Source organism: Gopherus evgoodei, chromosome 1, assembly GCF_007399415.2.
Source record: "Gopherus evgoodei ecotype Sinaloan lineage chromosome 1, rGopEvg1_v1.p, whole genome shotgun sequence".
Taxonomy (NCBI): Eukaryota; Metazoa; Chordata; order Testudines; family Testudinidae; genus Gopherus; species Gopherus evgoodei.
The window spans coordinates 218171096-218193096 of NC_044322.1; the positions used below are offsets into that span (position 1 = coordinate 218171096).

Below are 22001 nucleotides of genomic sequence, written 5' to 3' on the forward strand. Positions count from 1 at the left end.
AAAACGGAGAAGAGCGGGAGGTAGAGGGGATGATGAAAAGGCGAAGAAACACTAAGTGCTTCTGCAGCAGCTTAAAACTCACAGGGCCCCTCCCGAACGATGACAGTGGCTCCTGCATCACACAGTGAAGCAGCTGCTCATCTGATGAGTGGAGCTACTTCGCCCACTGCTGTTCCCTCTGGGCTGGCTCCTGCCTCTGACGCTACCTCGCTCCTTCATGTCCATTCACACTGGCAGCTAAACTCAGCTTCTCCAGCAAGAGGGGAAGGGAAAAAAGGGACCCACAGAGAGAGGGGCACACAGGAACCACTCAGAAGTGGCAGGTCAAGATGGAGCATAGCACACAGCCAAGCAACTCAGAGCCATGCTTGCTACAAAGCACGGAATGTGAAGGAGGGAATGAGAGAAAGCAGTAGGAGGGATTGGCTTCTCACCTGACTGGCTGGTGCTGACGTTGATGGCTGCATATTGGGGTGCCTCTGGGCTCAGCTCGGTCACCAGGTTGACAGCCTGGATTTCAAATGTGTACTGCACACGGGCCAGCAGGTTGGAGACCTGCACACGACTCTCTGTTAGCCCCACCTGGCGCGGCTCAAATTGGACGCTGTCCCCACAGCGCACGCAGGGCCCCGGAGACCCAGTCGGGCACACCTTGCAGATGATATTAAAGAAGACATCCTTGCGGCCACCCAGGTCCTTGGGTAAGCGCCAGGTCAGGAGCACATTGGAGCCAATGATCTCATAGCTAACATCCCGGGGGGCGGAGGGAGTGCCTACAAGAGAGGAAAATGAGGTATTAGAAACCTAAAAAAGAATGACAGAGAGAAAGAAAGAGGAAAGAGAATAAGAGGACAAGTTTTTTATTTCTCTCATGCTCTCATTCTTCTGCAAAAAATGTTTCAGCTATTTCCTAGAAGGAGGCTAGGGACAAATACGTTGTTTTGTCCCTATTAAAATTTTCTTTTCTTTCAAGAGCTCTATCACCCCCATGCTTTGGAGCAGGGACTTGAAATTTGGCAAGGGAGTGGCTTTTGTCAGGGATGAGCTTTGTGGTGTTCTCATAAAAAGCTATCCAATTTATGAGTCTTTTTAAAATCTCAGTACGCACATGTTCAAGTAGAGACTTGTTACAACCTGGTAGCTAAATTCTCTGAACATTCTGTCTGCACTGAGCATGCTCTAGCAAAGGGCTGCAGGGGCTCCATGTGTCCCCTTTCATTTTTCTGATTTCCCCCAAAATCAATAGGCTTCTGGACACTGATGCTTAGAACATTCCCTGAAATTTTGAAATTGCTTCAATGTGGCATTCACAAGTTATCACTTTACAGATGAATAGACAGAGAAGTGCCTGCAAAATGAGTGTAGGCCTTCATAAGCTGGCCAATGTTCATATACTGTCTTTTGCAAAGGACCCCTGCCTCATTCAGCGTACAGGATGGACATCCACTGGATATGAATCACAGTGATGTACTGAAGGAATCTGCTGTCTGTAGGACCGCTGCCTCATTTGTTGCAAAAGCTGGAAGGTGTGCAATGAATGATGCAAGGGACTGCAAGAAGAGAAAGGATCATCTCATGTTTAAAACAGGTGACCGCTTCCCTGGAAAACTGGATTCTAACCCTGCCTCTGTCACACAGTTCCTGTGTGACACTGGGCAAGTCACTTAAACCAAATTTTTCCCAGGTGGTCACTAACTGTGTGTTCCTCATTTTTTGGGTGCCCAACTTGAGACCCATGGATCTGATTTGGAGAAGGGCTGAGCACTCACAGCTGCTATAGGTACAAAAAAAAAAAGTTATACTTACAGGATGGGGGACTCTATCCTGAGAAGTAGTAATTCCAAGATTTGGGGGTCATGGTGGATAATCAGCTGAACATGAGCTCTCAGTGTAATGCTGTAGCCAAGAAGGCTAATGTGAACTTTAGATGCATTAACAGGCCAATCTCAAGTAGGAGTAGAAAGGTTATATTACCTCTGTATTTTGCACTGGTATGACCACTACTGGAATACTGTGTCCAGTTCTGGTGTCCACAATTCAAGAAGGATGTTGATAAATTGGAGAGTGTTCAAAGAAAAGCCATGAGAATGATTAAAGGATTAGAAAACACTTATTATTGTGATAGACTCAAGGAGCTCAACCTATTTAGATTAACACAGAGAAGGTTAAGGGATGACTTGATTTCAGGCTATAAATATCTATATGGGGAAGAAATATTTTATAAGGAGCTGTTCAATTTAGCAGAGAAAGGTATAACTCATCCAGTAGCTGGAAGCTGAAGCTAGACAAATTCAGACTGGAAAGAACGCATAATTTTTTAACAGCAAAAGTAATTAACCATTAGAACAATTTACCAAAGATCATGGTGGATTCTCCATCACTGACCGTTTTTAAATCAATGTTAGATGTTTTTCTAAATGATATACTCTAGGAATTATTTTGGGGGGAAGTTCTATATCCAGAGTTATACAAGAAGTCAGACTAGAGGATCACAAAAATGGACCCTCCTGACCTTGGAATCTATGAACTAAAGACAATGGGAGTTGTGCTTCAACATATAAAGTATGATATCATACCAAGTACTCTGAAAAATCATGTCCTAGATATCTCAAATTAGGAAACCAAATTTAATGGACACTGTTGACCTGAATCTCTCTGTGCCTCAGCCCCTTATCTGTAAAATGGGGATAATACTCCCTCTCCTCACAAGGGTGTTATGAAGATAAATTCATGAATGTTTGTGAAGCATCTGGATACTGTACTGATGAACACCATAAAAAACCCATAAGGAAATTAATATTTCTGTCTTCCAAGGAGGGTTTCAGTAGTGTGCAGTAAATATGGTCTGGCACTACTCATTGTACAATTAGGACAAAATAACATATTAAAAAATTTACAGATCCAGACTAACACGGCTACCCCTCTGATACTTAACATATTAAGTAACTGCTCATTCAGTGAACACTGTCCAGCCCGTGCAATTAATAAAGGAGGGGTCCTTACAGAAAAATACTATGTGAGCATGTAATTAAAGACTGTATCATAATGCATACACACAAGGAGGCTGAATTAAGGTTGCATGGACAAACTGAATTCTGACATTGTCTAATTTCTGAAAGCCTGATTTTGCAACATTAATGTTCTTTTAAAGGATTTTGTATCTACTATATTGAGAATTGTATATAATATATGGGATTAATGAAATGTCTTCAAATACATTTGGTTGGTAGACACACCCTGTAGTGGGTTAGAAGTGGTGCCCCCCAGATTCCTGCAGGGGAAAAGAGTGAAGAGAAATTATTCTCTCTTTCTCAAGGGCTCTTAGAGGCAATGACTCAGACTCCCCTGAATTATTGCCATTCCTCCTGCTCCCCTCACATACTCTACTCAAACACTTACCAGTGCAGGGGGTGTCAGATGTGTCTGAAGCAGAGCGGTAGTATCGGCTTTGGCAGGCACATTCGCTGGAGCCTGGCACTGGAGCGTGGCTGTGGGCAGGGCAGAGTCTGCAGGTGGTTTCTCCCACGTATGCTTTAAAGGAACCAGCGGGACAAGCTACAGGAAAGAAAACAGTGACAGATGAAAAGGGGGAACCAGTTACTCCAGATTCCAGAAGGAACACATTCTCCTTCAGGCTGAGACCACACCGCTGCTGGGAGAATCCTGTACTGACTGGCTGTGCAGTTTCAGTCACCCCACAGTAGGTCAGGTATTGCCTTCTTTGAGCTGGGATCTGTACCATTTCTCATCCCCACTAATGACTGAGGCCATGTCTACATCTACAATTTTGCAGCGCTGGTTGTTACAGCTGTATTAGTACAGCTGTATAGGGCCAGCGCTGCAGAGTGGCCACACTTACAGCAACCAGCGCTGCAAGTGGTGTTAGATGTGGCCACACTGCAGCGCTGTTGGGCGGCTTCAAGGGGGGTTCGGGGAACGCGAGAGCAAACCGGGAAAGGAGACCAGCTTCGCCGCGGTTTGCTCTCGCGTTCCCCGAACCACCCTGCAAACCGCAGGGAAGGAGACCTGCTTGTTCGGGGAACGCGAGAGCAAACCGCGGCGAAGCTGGTCTCCTTTCCCGGTTTGCTCTCTCGTTCCCCGAACCCCCGAGCAAGCGGGTCTCCTTCCCTGCGGTTTGCAGGGTGGTTCGGGGAACGCGAGAGCAAACCACGGCGAAGCTGGTCTCCTTTCCTGGTTTGCTCTCGCGTTCCCGGACCACCCTGCAAACCGTAGGGAAGGAGACCTGCTTGTTCGGGGAACGCGATAGCAAACTGGGGAAGGAGACCAGCTTCGCCGCGGTTTGCTCTCACGTTCCCGGACCACCCAGCAAACCTCAGGGAAGGAGACCTGCTTGTTCGGGGAACGCGATAGCAAACCGGGGAAGGAGACCAGCTTCGCCGCGGTTTGCTCTCGCGTGCCCGGAACCACCCAGCAAACCTCAGGGAAGGAGACCTGCTTGTTCGGGGAACGTGATAGCAAACCGGGGAAGGAGACCAGCTTCGCCGCGGTTTGCTCTCGCGTTCCCCGAAACCCCCTGCAAACCGCAGGGAAGGAGACCTGCTTGTTCGGGGAACGCGATAGCAAACCGGGGAAGGAGACCAGCTTCGCCGCGGTTTGCTCTCGCGTTCCCGGAACCACCCAGCAAACCTCAGGGAAGGAGACCTGCTTGCTCAGGGTTCGGGGAACGCGAGAGCAAGCTGGGGAAGGAGACCAGTTTGATTACCAGAGGCTTCCTCAGGTATGCTGGGATACCTGCTTATTCCACGTAGGTCAAGAAAAGCGCTGATAAGTGTCTAAACTTGTTTACCAGCGCTGGATCACCAGCGCTGGATCCTCTACACCCGAGACAAAACGGGAGTACGGCCAGCGCTGCAAACAGCGAGTTGCAGCGCTGGTGGTGCCCTGCAGATGTGTACACCTCCTAAGTTGCAGCGCTGTAACTCCCTCACCAGCGCTGCAACTTTCTGATGTAGACAAGCCCTGAGACTGCACTAAAGTTGAAGTGGCAGTAGCAGGCCTCCCATCTCAATGTGATTTCTTAAGCCTCTCTTGAAATCCCCAGTCTGGAATGGACTAGGAGTTTCAAGGTGGATTCATTTGTGGATGGTTCAGAGAAAGCATGGGGGGGGGGGAGGAAGGGATAGCTCAGTGGTTTGAACATTAGCCTGCTAAACCCAGGGTTGTGAGGTCAATCCTTAAGCAGGGCCATTTGGGGATTGGTCCTGCTTTGAGCAGGGGGTTGGACTAGATGATTTCCTTAGGTCCCTTCCAACCCTAATAATCTATGATTATCTGAAATAGATTTGACTTCTATTACTAGCTAAGGAGCATTAGCAATGGAGATGCCTGAGAGAGTAACACTAAAACTAGCACAGAAATCTACCACATAGGAACACAAGCCAAGTAAAGAGCAGTTTCAGAGTAGCAGCCATGTTAGTCTGAATCCACAAAAAGAACAGGAGTACTTCCTGTTGGTATGCATACTTCCACCTTCTCATGTTCTCTATATGTATAAATATCTCCTGTCTGTGTATTCCATTCTATGCATCCAAAGAAGTGAGCTATAGCTCACAAAAGCTCATGCTGAAATAAATTTGTTAGTCTCTAAGGTGCCACAAGTACTCCTGTTCTTTTTGAGTAAAGAGCATAATACAGTAAAACCAACCCCCTAATCATAATATGACAGCAGGTTCTAGGATGCTGCCTGGTAATGCAGGGCTCATGTGCTGAGTCACCCACATGTCAGGTGCTAAAGCCCTGTTTCTGCTGACTCATGCCAGCAGGTGGGTCTTTCTAGGTCCAGTTCAAAATAAAATGGCTTCGAGTTTCCCTCTGAGGCAAAGGAAAATCCAATGAACAGCCAAGTTCAGGAGAAAGCTTAGTCTGAGGTTTCTGTTTGCTTGTTGTTATTTAAGTTTACAATCAAGTAAATTCCCAGGAAGGAGGTAAGCTTGGACCAGACATAACACATGTATCTTATGTTAGGAGTAGGGTGAGAATGCTGTCTTATTCCACGATAATGAAGAATCTCCCTGATGGTTTCCATGAGCAAAACAACTCAAGGGGGGAGGAAAGCAGGACCAGGAGAAATAAAATGTGATAGATGGAGGGGGAGCTGTGTGTGTGGAGGGAATATGCATACATCCATATGAATCAAAAAGTGTAAAACATGCCCCAGAAGTGGACATATTGCATGGAATAACAGTAATAAATAACCTTAGGAATGGCTCGGTGTATTGAGGGAATCCCAGCTCCCATCTCTACTGAAAATTATTGCTCGGAATTATTTACAACCCATATAGTCACTGAGGTGTGTAAGGAGCGGATGGGTGAGATTGTGTGGCCTGTGTTGTGCAGGAGGTCAGACTAGATGATCATAATGGTCCCTTCTGACCTTAAAGTCTATGAGTCTATGAGTGACTACTGCGGCATGATCATTCACAAAGATGTCACTCTGTAAGAATAGCATTGTGGCACGATTGAATGTGCTTCAGTTTACAAGGTCTCCACAGAATAGATGTATAAATGGTTAGCCTAATAAAAACACATTCCCAGCCACAGGACAGAACAAACCCCTGAATGAGCTTGCATAGTCAAGGTCAAAGCAATCCACCTATCCTATGATAAGACTATATAGGAGGAGAGTAATGAAGGAATACATTTAGATCAGTTTTGGATGTCTTCTAGTTATAATTCTAATTGTAATACTACTTAATACAAGAAGTGCCATTTGCTCCACCACTACCCAGAATCCTGAACAGGAAATTGGATGTGTGCAATTCAAAGAGTGGAAATAAAGCTTAGTGGATTGCTAGTGGAAAATTTAATGGTCTCTGTCTTTCCTTATGTGATTAATGTGTACAAGTCTTGTCAAGTACTGTTAGGCCTCAACCTTCCGGAAGTTGTAAGAAGCGGGTACAGTTGAATCCTGTAAGTATACGCATAATATATCTAGGAAGCTTTATAGACTAAAAAAGGAAACTCTGTAAAGGTAGATACAGACTTGTGGTTACTATGCTCTGCAACCAAATACCTCTTTAAGCTGATTCAAGCATTTTTGAGTCTAGCAAATTGACCACAATTAGCCACACAGAGAAGCGATGAGCTGAGCACAAGTGCACAGTTCATAAGATCAGGACAACCGCAAATGCCATCCTAGAGCATTTGGCCACCTTGACTGGTTGACTTGTTTTGAAACATGGCCAGAAAATACCATATAAATAAGATGCAGAGGCGCAAGTGTGTGTGCTGACCTAAAAGAGATCACTCCTTGTCAGGCTCACATACACCCCCTGAACCAAAGGGACTTGCGCTTCACTGACTATCTGTGCCTGGCCAGTGCAGGAAATGGTCAACTGAAGGTAATGTATCTTTGGAAGAATGCAGGGTGAGATTTGAACTGAAAAGGTCTGGTTATGCTCGAGCTGGTTAATCTTAAGTCTGTATTAATACTAAAGTTTAAGTATATTAGTAAATTGTTTAAGTTGTTTAAAAATAGTAGTAGTCAATAGTAACTGTATATTTTTTGTGCCTTGCTGGAAGCAGGTACAGTGCTGGTGAAGTTAGTAGTTTATAAATCATAGTGGCTTTACACTTCATTGTGCCTGTCTTCAGTATAAGTTATCATCAAGTTTATCATAAAAATCAGTAATAGTTTATAAGTTGTTAAATAAGTTAATAGATAGGTTAAAAGTAGTAAACTATCATTGATTAATGTATCAGTATTGCATATGAATTTGTGTTGGGGATGGTTACAGTACGCATGAAGTCACTAGGCACATTCTGTCTGTGTTGCCTTTATAGTCATAAGTCATTAAAAACCTTTATTGAGGAATAATTAGTTTAGTTTCTCTTTTGCGGACACTACTCAACCTCATTACATCTGTGTTGGGTGGTGAGAAGTAGCGTTCACCCAGAGCCCCATTAGGGTCCTGACGTCTGCCTCCTTCTTCTATTAATCTCCACATCTTACAACTAACATTGTCTTTATTGTTCCACTTGTTTTTATTGCAAGAACAGCCAGGATTGATGGCAGGTGCATCTATAAAAAGGGAGGGGGGAAGATAAATTAAGTCACATGGGATACAGTACACCAGTTGTAATTCTATGTTGACTTCCAGCATCTTATTCATGTACTAGATGTCTCTGTGTGCTATACAAAGTTCTAGGCAGAGTGTGGTTCCTTGCAAGTAAGGGAGACAATGCTAGAACACAAGCTCTGTGGAAGCCTATTTGTTTGTTCTCAAGTTGCAGCCATGTTCTTTAATATGCACTTCCTGTTTTAAAAGGTCTGTTTTTTTCACATATCATGACACCAGAACTCGCTGACCTCTCAGACTTTATCTACTTTTCCCCTCCCTGAATAATGTTTTACACAATCTCAACACTTGGTGTGAAAGCCTTTTTTTCTGCAGCTGCTGCTGTCTGGAACAGTGTTCCCATATCTCTCCACTTTATTAACTCACCATATCACTTCAGATATCATCTGGAAACATCTGAGTTTGATCTTAGGACTGAATGCTTTAAATTCATTCCTTAGACAATATCTTTGAACTGCTCTTTCTTGTCGTCTTTACAATACGCTGTACACTGGCTGAAACTTGGAAACTTGGACAGATGACAGTAACATTTTTCATATGAAGTGGAAACTGCCTCCATCCCTAAGCAAAGCGTGGATGAGCATGGTCAGAGATCTGTATACCCATTGCAGCTGCTTAAACTAGAAAAATGGGATTCCACTATAATCTTGTCACCAGCAATGAAGCTCATGGATCTCCAATATTTCTCTATACTACATGCATCTGACGAAGTGGGTATTCACCCACGAAAGCTCATGTGCCAATATGTTTGTTAGTCTATAAGGTGCCACAGGACTCTTTGCCGCTTATACAGATCCAGACTAACACAGCTACCCCTCTGATATTTGATCAGTGTTTCTCTGTGTTTGGTAATGTTTCTTTTTTTGTGAAGACTCAATTTTTGTCCTATTTAGGGTTCCAAGTGGCTGCTCTGCAACCTTAAGAAACAGAAGACAGTGGAGTGTGAACAATGGCCCTTAATCTCCACTTAGTTACACCACTTTTCCACCAATAAAACTCCATGGACCTCAGTGCAGCGGCACTGGTGTCTCAGGCCTGGCACCTGGAAGCACTCACTGTGATGGCCAATTTGTTTCTTTGCACAAAATAATATTTGTTACAGACTGTTGATTCAGCAGCCACATTGTCAGCCACAGTTAGAGACATGGGGGCCAGGAATGGGCAGAAGATGGACACAAGAGATGGACCAGAGGCAGATTGAGAGAACAGTACTTTATGATAGTCTCCCACAGCTAGGGTGACCAGGTATTTGGTTTTCAGACAGAACACCTGGTCGAAAAGGGATCCTGGTGGGCCATTCACTGTCTGGTTGGCGCCACTGCACAGTAAGGCAGGAGGCTCCCCGCTAGCCTCCACACTGTGCAGCTCCTGGGAAGCAGCCAGCATGTCCCCCCTCCAGCTCCTACTTGTAGGGGCAGCCAGGGAGACTCCACGCACTGCCCCTGCTCCAAGTACTGCCCCCACAGCTTCCATTGGCCAGGAGCTGCTTGAGGTAAGCACCACCTGAAGCCTGCACCCCTCATGCCCAAACCCCCTGGCCCAGCCCTGATCTCCCTCCCACCCTCCGAACCTCTCAATCCCAGCTCAGAGCACCCTTCTGCACTCCAAATACCTCATCCTCAGCCCCACCCTAGAGCCTGCGCCCCCCGATAGGGCCCTCAACACCTCCTGCACCCCAGCCCCCTGAGCCAACCAGGTGAAAATGAGTGATTGAAGTTGGGGAGAGCGAGCTTCAGAGGGGCAGGTAGATGGAGTGGGGGGGGCTAGGAGAAGGGGCGGGGCATGGGGGGCCTTGGAAGAAGGGCAGAGCAGGGGATGTTCGGTTTTGTGGTAGTAGAAAGTTGGCAACCCTACCCAAAGACCCACTTACTCATGATACAAAATCAGATGCCACTCACAGTACATTGTGTAGATCTTCAGACTATGATTGTCACTCTCCTTTGTGTTCACTTTGTGCGGCAGTCCACTAGTTAACAAGGCTGCACTTGAAAGCTTACAGATTCTGGCACACAATATGGCAGCCACCCCAGGGAAAAGGACCCTCTACTAAACCACCTCAATTTGCCCCCTGAGCAAGAGGCCCCTGATTTGTGTGTAATCAGTAACTACTGTTTGTTCTCAGGTATGTTTGGAAGGGGCCAGAGAAGGTCCAGAAGGAGCAGCAATCCTCTCTCCAGCCCATATTTGTACAGTAATAAACAGAGTTTAAAAGACGCTGAAGGGGAATGCTATAAGGAGCAGCAGGCGAAGGTAAATGCAAAGAGCCTCTTTTTTAGCCTAGGTGGAATGCTCTGTTTGGTCTCCTGGAATTTCTTGGGGAGAGAGCATCATCCCCTTAGGATTTACTATAGCACCCATGGCCACAAACTATAAGTGCTTCCAGCAATGACTGTACTTAGCACTTTTTACCCTGGGAATTCAAAACACTTTAGAAAGGTGGGCTAAGTACGATCATTTCTACATTACATTTGTGGGAAGTGAAGCACCGAAGGTAAGTGACTTGACTAATGTCACAAAGCAGATTAATGTCTGAGCTTCCTGACTCCTAAGGCCAGTCCTCTGCCCACTGAACTAAGCTGTGTCCCATAGATAAGCAAGTGTCCCATAGATAAGACTCGGGGGAGTGTGTTTGTGTGTCATTTGTTGAAGATTTTGTACCTACTTTGTAGATAATAAATTCAAGGGTATACTACTCAGAGATCCTGACAATATTGGTTACTTGTGCCCTTCACTATTAAGCCAAATCCCAGGGAAAAGGGAACATTTTCACATGAGACAGTTTTGTTACATCCTTCTTTTGTATTGTCTTGTTTAACATATAAGCAGGGTGATGGTTGATGCAATCTGCTGTGGCCTGGGTCACTGAATACATTACACACATACAGGCCCCCTCCCCACCTGCAATTTCTTCTCAAACCTGGGGCAAACTAAAATGTCAAGTCACAGGAAAACTCCCGTTGGTTGTGGCAGCCAGGTGCAGGAAGGGAACTAGAAGGGAGGGGTCTTCGCCTCCAGGCAGCGTCTGATTTCAGAACTGATCAGTGAAGCGGAGGTGAAATGATGAGGGATATTGTCCCCTCTAGGCGAGGCACCTGGGAAATAGGTTTGAAGTAGAAATAGTGAAGGCCACAAAAAAAAAAACTGTGTGGACAGAGACCCAACCATTCATTTTAGTGTCAAGGACAGAGGCAGCAATTCAAGACCTATGGAGCTGACAGAGAAAGGAATCCTGAGCACCCCTGGGAGAAGGCTCTAGCCTATTTTTTAATTATTCAATGGGACAAAATAATCATTACATTGTCCTATGTGAAACTAGGGGCTCACGCTGGGATTTCCAGAAGGGATGGGGGCAGAGCCAGCTGGAAGGGGATCACATCGGCTGGATACTCCCATTTTTATGCCTCTGGGATTCCTACTCTCCTATTGCCAGCCAAGAGGAAAAATAGCGACATGAAATCATACTGCAGGCAAAGCTGATTTGTGGAGATTAAATGTGATTCACAGATGTTCAAACCTCCCCCACCTTCCTAATGAAAAGATAATTGAAGAAAAATCACCATGACCTAAAATTTCTAGGTACTTACATTTTTCATTTTCAACCTTAATCAAAGGGGCTGGATTGACAGCACTAGAGACAAATGACCTCTCTGTATCCACAGAGCAGGTTCACCATGGTCAGGGGCAGCAGCAAGGCAACCCTTGCCTCCCAGCCCACACTGCCCTCAAGCACTGCTCACCTGCTCTTGGAGAGACTCCCTTCAGGGGGGAAGGGAGGGAGTCCAGGTTCCAGTAAAGAGGGTCATGGAGGTGGTTATTTGTGATATGGACATCTATCTCTCTATGACACTGAGAACTACCAACTCATTTCACACAGCAACCCTCAGATGGGAAGGATGTTTGGTCACTGCCAACCTAAATAGTGTTTTCACAAGCATTTCCTCTTCCCCATCTCTCGATGAACAGGATGGCAAGGGTTAAGTCTGAGAGAGCTAGAAGACAAATTCGACCTGCATCTGAATATTTAAAAGCCCATCTCCTTCTGCTCCAGCAGTCACAGAGAGCCCAGGGGCTGACATTCCACACAAACAGCCTAGCCCTGCCTGTTCAATGGCCCACTGCAGGATCCCACATCTCTCCCCCTTCACAGCCTGATCAGATCTTCCATGTCTCATGCTAAGAGTAAGCTTAATTCTGCTCTCCTCATAGAGGAAAAACCAAGGGTCCATGCTCTTTTTCCCTGTGTTGTGACCCTGAGCAGTTTCTGTAGTGAACACTACTCACCTGGGTCAGTCAAGGAGGAAATCCCAGCCTGATCCCACCCCGCCCATCTGGTACATGCACACATCCCTTTAGTCTGACTCCACTGCAAGTTCAACCAGCCACAGAAAATACCTACCTGCTCAGCAGGGATAGTGCAGCCTGATCAGCTGCATGGTCCCAACACCCTGGAAGAAAGCATGAGTGGAGCCCTCCTCATATCTTGGTACCCAATGCTAGCACAGAGGGCTGGAGCCGCAGTGCCTCGGGGGGCAGAGAGTGCTGCCTCTTCCCATTAAGTCAAGGGCAGCACTAGAGGAGAAGGCACAGTCAGGAAATGCACAAGTGCCTCCCTTTCTGTTGGCCGGTCTGCTCATGTCTCTCAGCATGGTGTCAGAATGCCAGTATGGCTCAGCAGGGCACTGTTCAGGCTTGGAGACACTGACCCATTTTCCCTGCTCCTCCTCCCCTCCCCTCTTGTGCCTACTTATCTTTTGGAACTTGTGGAGCGCCCCGTCACTGACTTGTATCAGTGACAAGTTTGGAGAATGGCGAGTATGGTGGGAGAGGGTATGTGGGGAGATGGGAAGGGACAGCACCAGAACAAAAGGAGACAGGCTCAGGGGAGGGAAGGAGAGAGGAAAAAAACGAAACACAGGAAGACAGGAACAGAGAGAAAGGCAATGATACAAAGCCAGACACACAGAGAAAAGGGGAGAGGATGCAGGGAGAGATAGACCAACAAAGGCAGAGCCAGCCATACAGACAGGCTTTCGGCAGCACCAGAAGTGGAGATTCTCAGACAAAAGGATGCACATAGCACTCTTTGCTCAGATGCAGTTTGGATGTCGGTTGCCCTGAGAGTTGGGGTGGTGTGTGTGCGCTGCAAGAACAGAGACTGTTCCCCCAAGCTGATGTGATGCACTTTCCCAGGGAAGGGGAACTCTGCATCTGCTTGGGGAAAATCCGCATGCTTCTTCCCCCCTGAAAGCTGGTGTCTCGGGCTGGTACCCAAGTCCAGTGCAACAGATGGGCCTGTGCGAGACCAGGAGCATCCACTACAGGCTGGGATGGGGAGTGGGCCAGGTGTCAAGTCTCCAGTGCTACTTGAGTTGCGAATTAGATGGGATGCCAGTGGGAGAAAACAGGGAGAAAGGATTGAGAGCAGCACATCTGGGAAGTCGCTGCCGCTCCAGGATGCCAGATGGATAGGGAGGGTGGCTCGAGTCTCTCGCACACATGCACACACTTCTTCTGCCATCCTTTCAACATCACAAATAGCACAGGATGCTTGGGCAAGGGGAGATTATTGGATAGGATTTAATGGTTTTAATCAGAACTTTCTCTTCATCCTCCAATCCGCTTCCTGGCCACTATGACATTATAGAGGAAGAGCACAGCAGGATTGGAGGGAGACCCCAAGATTGAATGTGGGTGAAGGGAGCTCAGAGAGCCCGGAAGAGGGAATCAGATTATACAATATCCACAGGACAAAAAGAACAAACACAGGCTCCTCTGTGAATGTGAATATAAAGCAAGGAAGCAAAGATATAGACCAGTCCCAGCTCTCACTCACTCCCCAATATCTCAGGTGCACAGATACAGTTTAGTGGAACTTCAAAAAGACACTCGGAGGAATGATAAATACACACAATTATCAAAAATAGCAATACATATAATTAGTTTTTAAAAGTACAACTTAGGGTTGTATCTAGCCAGAAGGTAGATAATACCCACAACTTCAGTGCTCAGTACCCATTAGGAAAAACGACACTTAATAATAAACAGTAATAAAAGAACTATAAACATTATTAATACTTAGAAGCTGGCCAAAATTGGTAATAAAATGTGATACAAATATGACTACTTTATGAAATGTTTCTATTTGTTGATATTTCAAAATCTTGCCAGCATTTTCAAAAATCAAAAAACTATGACCAGCTAGTGCTAGTCAAAAATGTGAAAAAAACCAAAAACACTACCCCGCGCCCCAACAACGTTTCATTAGATTTTTGAAAGGTTTGTGTTTTTTTCCTCTCAAAAATATGAAAGGCAGAAAAATTTCAGTTGGCTCCAATAAGAACCTACTATGTCTACTGCACTTCCCTTCTGAGGGACTGAAAGCATTATATGATGTTAAATACACATTGGAATCTTATTAATTAGTATTATTAATATTGCACCAAAAGTGCCTCAGCCCCTTTACAACACAAACAAGGAGAAGATACAGTGCCTGTCTCAAAGAGCTTATAAATCAACTTAGACGTGATGACAGTAACAGACAACAATAGGAAGGGGATGGAGTGGGCAATAGCTAGTGTTACAGTAATAGGTAATGGTACATCCTGATGTAGGGTGACCATACATCCCGTTTTGGCCAGGACAGTCCCCTTTTTAAGCCCTGTCCCTGATGTCCTGACTTTTTTGGCAAATCTAGGCATTTGTCCTATCTTGCCAAAAAAGAGGGATGCACCCTGCCCCCCAGGGGGCATGGATGAACATTTGGGAAGGAATGAGCAGTGATTTTTTTTGGGGGGGATAGGAGCCTGGATAAGGTGTCCACTATGCCCTGCCCCTCCAATCAGGAAGTAATGGGGTGTCATGTGCTCACTCTGCAGCCCAATCAGTGGGCAGTGCAGTCAGGATCCTAATTCAAACTATTCTCCGGTTGGGCCATGGAGCCATGTGACTTGTGGGCCCTGGGTCCTACCGGGCAACCCAACTGGTAAGTGACCAGCCAGGTCCCACAGCATTTGCTTATGCCATGGCACCAAGCATGGTATGGACCTTCCTGCAGCCCCCCACCCCGAGTGGTCCCTGAAGCCCCCATCCCAGCCTCGTGTCTTCCCCACCCACTGTCCTTCAGAGCTGGTCCCAAAAACCCTCTACAGCCCTGCCCTAACAGGCTTCTTTCCTTCCCCAGTCTGCCTCCAGTAGCCTGCTTCTGCTACATCCCAACAGGGGCAACATTTAGGGAGGGCATCTCCCCCCTCAAGTTTTGTACCACCATCTGGGAGCAACTCCCCTCCCCCAGGTCCTCCGTTGCTTGCTCCTCTTCCCCCTCCCCTCACTAGCCGGGAGTCCCCCACCTCCCCCAATCTGAAATGGTGGCCCTGCATCACAGCCTTCCCCCACTTCCCTGTGGATGCTCTCTGGAGTCTCCTTGGTCCCTCCCACTACCTGGAGCTTCCTTCCTGCACCTCTACTATCACAGTCCTCAAAGAGACTTCACGCTGCTAAAATGTATCAGTCCAATAGCTTCACCTCCTGGCTACGAGTCCAAAAGTACTGACACCCACACACTCACACCCTGCTTTGCTGCCCAGATCCCAGCCCATACCCATTCCTCCTCCTTCTTTCTCCCATCTCTGTTACTTTGCTCTATTGGGGGCATGAAGGAACGTGTGCAGAGGTATAAGGGATGAGTGGTGACAGCAGGCAGCTCGGGCCAGCCCCAACCATCCTGTTTTCAGTTTAAGGAAATATGGTCATCCTATCCTGATGGCTCTTTTCAGTTTAAACATACACAGTAAACAACAGTACTCTGTTCCTGGGGGTGATGTGGAAGGAGTGGACTTTAGAAAGGATTTACTTGCATGATGAGAGAGAGGATGGTGGACTGGCAAACAGCTTTTGGGAGGGTGTTCCCTACACCAAGTCACAGGCGGGGCCAACGGATGTCTAGTGTCAAGGTTTGCATTGGTGGTGCAGTGGAAGGACTGAGATGAGCAGCATAGGAGGCAAGGTCTGGGAAGCATTGGCTGCACACAACTGAGCATGACCTTCGATGACAGAACAGGACATTTAAACTTGATACTCTGGGCAAGGTGGACTGATTCAATGAGGGGGATAATATGGTCTGAATCACCAGCCCCATTGCTATAGAGATGTCATGTGAGGCACTATACATCCCTAAATGCCTTCTGTGCAGAGACATGGTGAGGCCATAATTAAACTGATTAACGGGGGAAGTGTAAAGGGGTCAATGTAGATAAGATGGTGGGAATAGCCTGATATTTGATGGATGGGGGGGAAGGAAAAATAAGGGGACAGTCAATGAAACTGAAAGGCAATGAATGTGAAACTGACAAAAGAAAATACTTTGCCTAATTGACCAATGGAATGCATTGCCACTAGATACATGAAGCTAAGTGCTTAGAAGGTTTCACAAAAGGATTAGATATTTATGAAACTATTCATAGTCACAGCAGATAAGATAATTTTTAATTTATTTTAAGATATAACCCTTCATGTTTCAGAACACAAGCCAACCTCTAATATACATGTGTAGGGAGAAATAAGCCCTATGGTTAGATTATTCAGTTATTGGCCAGTAGTGGCATTCTTGAACATTAATCTGAAGCAGCTGATACTGGCCACAGTAAGAAGACAGGATATGGGATGACACGGGCCACTGGGCTGACCCAATATGGGAATTCCTGGGTATCTGGAATTGATTAATTAGGGAAGGCATTGAGAAATGAATGGAATGGGGATAAATATTGAACTGATGACTTGTCTAGGGGGCTAACAGAATAGACTACAAAGGGTGAAACTGAACTGGAAGAAAGTTGTAGGACACTGTGATGGGGAAGCTGCCCCTCACTGGCTGACAAAGTGTTAATAGAGGCCATGGAGCGGCTGCACAGAACCCAGCCAACCAGAGGAAGGCTTAGAAGAACCAATCAGAGCCAAGCTGGGTCCTATAATAAGGGCTACAGGGCAGAGAGGAGGATGGTCTCTCCCTGGAGCTTGAGAGAGGACTGGCTGCTTGTAGAGAGAAGTACCTGGGACAGAGCAGTGCTGGGCAGGGTCAGGGGAGCTAGCAGAGCTCCAGCCTGGCTGGCTTCCAGACTGTGGCTTTGATACAGGGGCTGAGTAGGTGCTGGGGCTATGGGGAAGTGGCCCAGGGAAAGCAGGTAGTGGCAGAGGGGAAGGAGAGGCAGTGAGAGGCTGCCAGCTATAGGTCCCTGGGTTGGGGCCCAGAGTAGCAGGTGGAACTAAACCACCCCCACACACACACACCCCTTTGCTGCCAAGGGAAGTGGCCAGCCAAAGGACTGCAGTTTGCCCCTGAGCAAGAGGCTGGACTAGGGGCTACAGTTCGCCACTGTGGTGAGAAGTCGGCAAAGGACTGCTAGTTCCCCCAGAAAGGGGGAGACAATGGAGTTGGGGGACAGCTGGAGGGCCATGCCCTGAAGAGGATGCTATGGTCCAGGAGTGATGTGAGTTCCCACAGAGAGTGAACATGTTGGAGAAGCAGTGATGGAGAGTGAGACACCACAACAGGAAGGTGCCCTGCTGATGGACAGAGCTAATTCCCGAAGCAACCAGCAAGAGGGGCCATGGTGGTGAGCACAACCCATTACAGACACAAAAAGGATGAACTGATTGAGGAGGACAGATCACTGAAGTGTGATGGAAGGAGGTCACATAAAACTGATTAAAGTAGCTGTGGACAAGGGAAGAATGGATCTGGGGGCAGACCAAAGAATGGACTTTTGATGTGCTGCATGGACAGGTGGGGCAAATTCTTGATAGGAATTGTGGGGCAGAGGGTGAATGGACTGTGTGAGGTAAAAAAGGGGGATGGAAAAAGAAGAGAAAATGGTTTGGGCAGAGAAAGGAAGGAGTACGGGTGGGGAGCAGAGAGTGAATTGGGAAAAGTAGTGTGTGGATTTAAGGGAACGTGGAGTGTAAAGATGGTTGGGGAAGAGATTGGGGAACGTGAGGGAAGGAGAGAGAAATATACATGCCTAGAAAATACACAAGGGCATTTGGGACCCTTTGCTCCCTGGTGTGCAGCATTAGTTGGTAATTTAACAGAACACAATTTGCTACAGGCAAAAGAAGTCCACATAGATACTTCGTAATCTTGCTTTTTCCTTTTTTGTAAACATATAAAAACACTTCTGAAATCTTCTCACAATGTGGTAAATTGCATGTGCCATTTCACAATGGATGTAGACATAGTGGCAAATGAGGATTAATACAGGGATAGATTTTTAAATGGTAGGCTGCAACTGTGTTAAATTTACCATAGCAGAGGGGCGCTATTCACCCAGACTTTCACCTATCAGATATTTTAAGTGGATGCAGTGCAGGGGTTGTAGAGCTCCAAACAATCTAACCCATAACATGAGGTAAACAGTCTGTGACACTCTGTGCCTCAGAGTAGCATCCTGGAACGCCCATATTCACTATGGTGATATTATGATATGTTTTGTACAAAGTATGCCTTGTGAGGTATCTTTTTAAAAGTCTCGATCTGTTGAACATAATATCCTGTTGGATTGTATGTGCTATTGTTGTGTGTGGAGTTATGAAGTTTTGCTATATGTGTGTTACTGAAATACTTTGTGAGGTTGGGTACACTCACAAAAAGCATTTCACGTACAACAATGGAGTAGCCAGACAAGTTGATGGCCCATTAAAGGGAATCCACACTTCTAGCAGCCATTCCAGAAGGTTTCTCAGAGAAAATACATAAACAACAGAGAATGCTTGACCAATAGAGGTGGACTCCCATGTCACAAGAATAGATTTTTCCAGCAAGCTTGAAGAAACTATAAAAGGGGGGAAGTGATATGATCACTTGGCCTCTCTTCCCCCCTCCAACACCTGGGGGAATGTCTGGAGGACAAATACTTTGAATGGGGGAGGGTGGTCCCAGGCTGGAAGCTCCAGCCTACATTTGAGGATCTATGACCTGTTTGTACCATCTTAGATCATAGAATAGCAGCATTGGAAAGAACCTCAGGAGGTCATCTAGTCTAATCCCCTACTCAAAGCAGGACCAATCCTCAGACATATTTTTGTCTCAGATCCCTAAATGGCCACCTCAAGGATTGAACTTACAATGCTCAAACCATTGAGCTATCTCTTCCACTTCAGGGTGAGAAGCTGCTTGATTCAAATCCTGTTTAGTTTGTAGAACTCAGACTGTGAATTTATTTTTGTTGCTTAAATAACCAACTCTAATTTATATGCCTGCTACTTATCACTTAAAATCTACCTTTCTGTCGTTAATCTGTTTTACATATTACCTAAAACAGTGTGTTTTGGTTAAAGTGCTTGGGAAATCTCAGATCAGTTTACAAAGGCTAGTGCAGGGTTTCTCAAACACGGGTCGCTGCTTGTGTAGGGAAAGCCCCTGGCGGGACGGGCTGGTGTGTTTACCTGCCCCGTCCACAGGTCCGGCTGATTGCGGCTCCCACTGTGGAAGCCACGATTGGCCGGACCTGCGGACAGGGCAAGTAAACACACTGGTCCGGCCCGGCCGGCCAGGGGCTTTTCCTACACAAGCGGCGACCCCTGTCTGAGAAACCCTGGGCTAGTGTATGTCCTCTCCACATTGAGGCGGGAGCGGGAGACTGGATAATGAACTTACACTGATCAGACTTCTGACCAGGGCAAGACAATACAGTTGTGGGGAGCAAGGCCTGGGAGCTGGAGAATTGGCTGGAGCCTCTCTATTGTTGGTTCATGAGTGGCTGAGAGATCATTTATATAACTCAGCTGGGTCTGTCCCTGCCTGTGGATGTCTGTGTAAGCGCATTACCTGCCAGAGGTTTGTGATTTTGCAATAGCATCACAGAGTCAGTGGGATACCCCAGGTTGGTCGAAGAGAAGGCTCACCAGTCCCACAGTCCAGGATGCACTTCAAGAACCCTGTCACGCTGTCCTCACCCTACCCCTAGGACTCAACTTGCTCTTCTGATTCCACCTCCTCATGAGGCCACAAAGTATCCCCCATCCCATGAGCACAAGGCCTATCAGCAAAAGCCCACGTCTTTTACTTCTGGGAACTGTTCCTTCTAACCACACTGGTAAGTGGTCACAAGTTACCACAAACTAACACCCTTACCAAGTGCTATCTCTAATTAATAAATCCTATTTTAACTTAACTGCACCTCCAGTATGCTGTGAGGACGGTGAAAAATTCCCCAGACCTCTGCTGATTTGGCCCCTATGGGAAGACAAAAAGTCTGTCCTGACCCCGAAACAGGCAATCAGTTAGACCCACAGCATCTGCAAAACATGTCTCCAAGAAAACTAGTACTGGGTGGGCAGGGAGGGGCTGCTTGAACAGAGCAACAAGAGGCTCCGCGTGGCCTGGGCTGGGGTTTAAATGAAGGAAAGGCAAGGACAAGGGACCAATCAGCTAATTGGATCTGTCCCAGTCACCTCGAGGCCCATCAAGTTTCCCATCCATTGAGGTGAGTGGGTGGCATTCTCAGGAAGGACCCCTAGGATGGAGGTAATTTTTTGTGTGTCCTCACAGTTCCCCAAAGCCCATGGTCTTAATAAAGGGGGAAGATGATAGGCTTAGCAGCAGCATTTTGAACAGAATGTAGCAGAAGGGTATTTGAGTATAGGGAAGGAAGTTGCAATAATCAAGTGTGAGATCAAACTGATGGTCAACACTTCTGTGATATACTAGGATGACTTTGGCCACTGCAGAAATGCAACCACTTTGGGGGTGAAAGGCACCAGATGTTTAATAGCACACAGAAATGTCCCACAATAGCTTTACTACCTTAGCTAACCCCACGGTGGGACACCAATTCTGTATTATTTATTAAATACTATCTGTGTGCATGGAACTGTACAGACAGAAGATACAGGTCCAGTTCCACAAAGAGACTTAAGTGTTGCAGCACCCAACTGTTAGGCACCTAGAACATAAGAGTGGCCATACTGGGTCAGACCAAAGGTCCACGTAGTCCAGCATTCTGTCTTCCGACAGCAGCCAATGCCAGGTGCCCTAGAGGGAATGAACAGAACAGGTAATCATCAAGTAATCCAACCTCTGTCACCCATTCCCAGCTTCTGGCAGACAGAAGTTAGGGACACCATCCCTGCCCATCCTGGCTAATAGGAAGAACACTGGAAAATCACAGGAACTGCACTGGGATCCGCAAAGCCTGAGTTAGGCACCTCAGTACCTATACAATGAATGGGGAGAAGCAAGCGCCTTAGAATGTAATCCACAAAAGCCAGGACACTGGGCAGGAGTTGCCTAAATTAGCCAATGGGGGATGTCCTAAACCCAGCCCCTCTCAGGGAATTAGGCACCTAAATCCCAGGCTGCAGGGAGGTGTCTGGCTCTGCTAGCAAGCCACAAATCAAGGGAAGATAGGTGCTCCTCTGCCTCACTTATGTGCAGGGCACAATCCAGTAGGTATGCTCAGATGCTGCCTAACAGCTGAGTGGGAAGGAGAAGGCTGCCTAACAGCAGCAGGAGGATGCACTCCTCCTTCATGTATAAAGACTAGCCCAGGGATTAGAGCATTCACCGCTTCAAGTCCCTACTCTACCTGATGAGAAGGGATTTGAACAGGGATCTACCATCTCACAGGTGAGTGCTCTAACCACTGGATTATAGAGTCACTCTTACTTTTCTCTGGCCCAATTAATATTTAATTAAAGTTGAACAACTTCAACAAGAGAGATTGAGGGAGCCCATATCAAAATATCCCGGAGTCCAGTGGTTAGAGCATTCCTCCAAGTTCAAATCCCGTCTCCTCAAGCAGGAGGGGACCTGAACCAGGGATTTCCCACATCCTGGCTGAGTACCCTAACCACAGACATAAAGGTTATAAGTAAGTGTGTGTGGGGGAGGGGAGTGCTCTCTCTCTCTTG

At 46.6% G+C, this 22001-nt stretch overlaps 1 protein-coding gene across 1 annotated transcript in view; it reads right to left on the reverse strand.

The window, feature by feature from the left end:
• LOC115636516 (ephrin type-B receptor 5) overlaps positions 1 to 22001 on the reverse strand; it is a 158087-nt gene that overhangs the window by 36269 nt on the left and 99817 nt on the right. The window contains exons 5-6 of the mRNA XM_030536705.1: positions 3400 to 3555; positions 435 to 773 (exon numbers count right to left, since the gene is read on the reverse strand). Coding sequence (XP_030392565.1) covers positions 435 to 773; positions 3400 to 3555 — 495 coding nt within the window. The remainder of the gene's footprint in view (positions 1 to 434; positions 774 to 3399; positions 3556 to 22001) is intronic.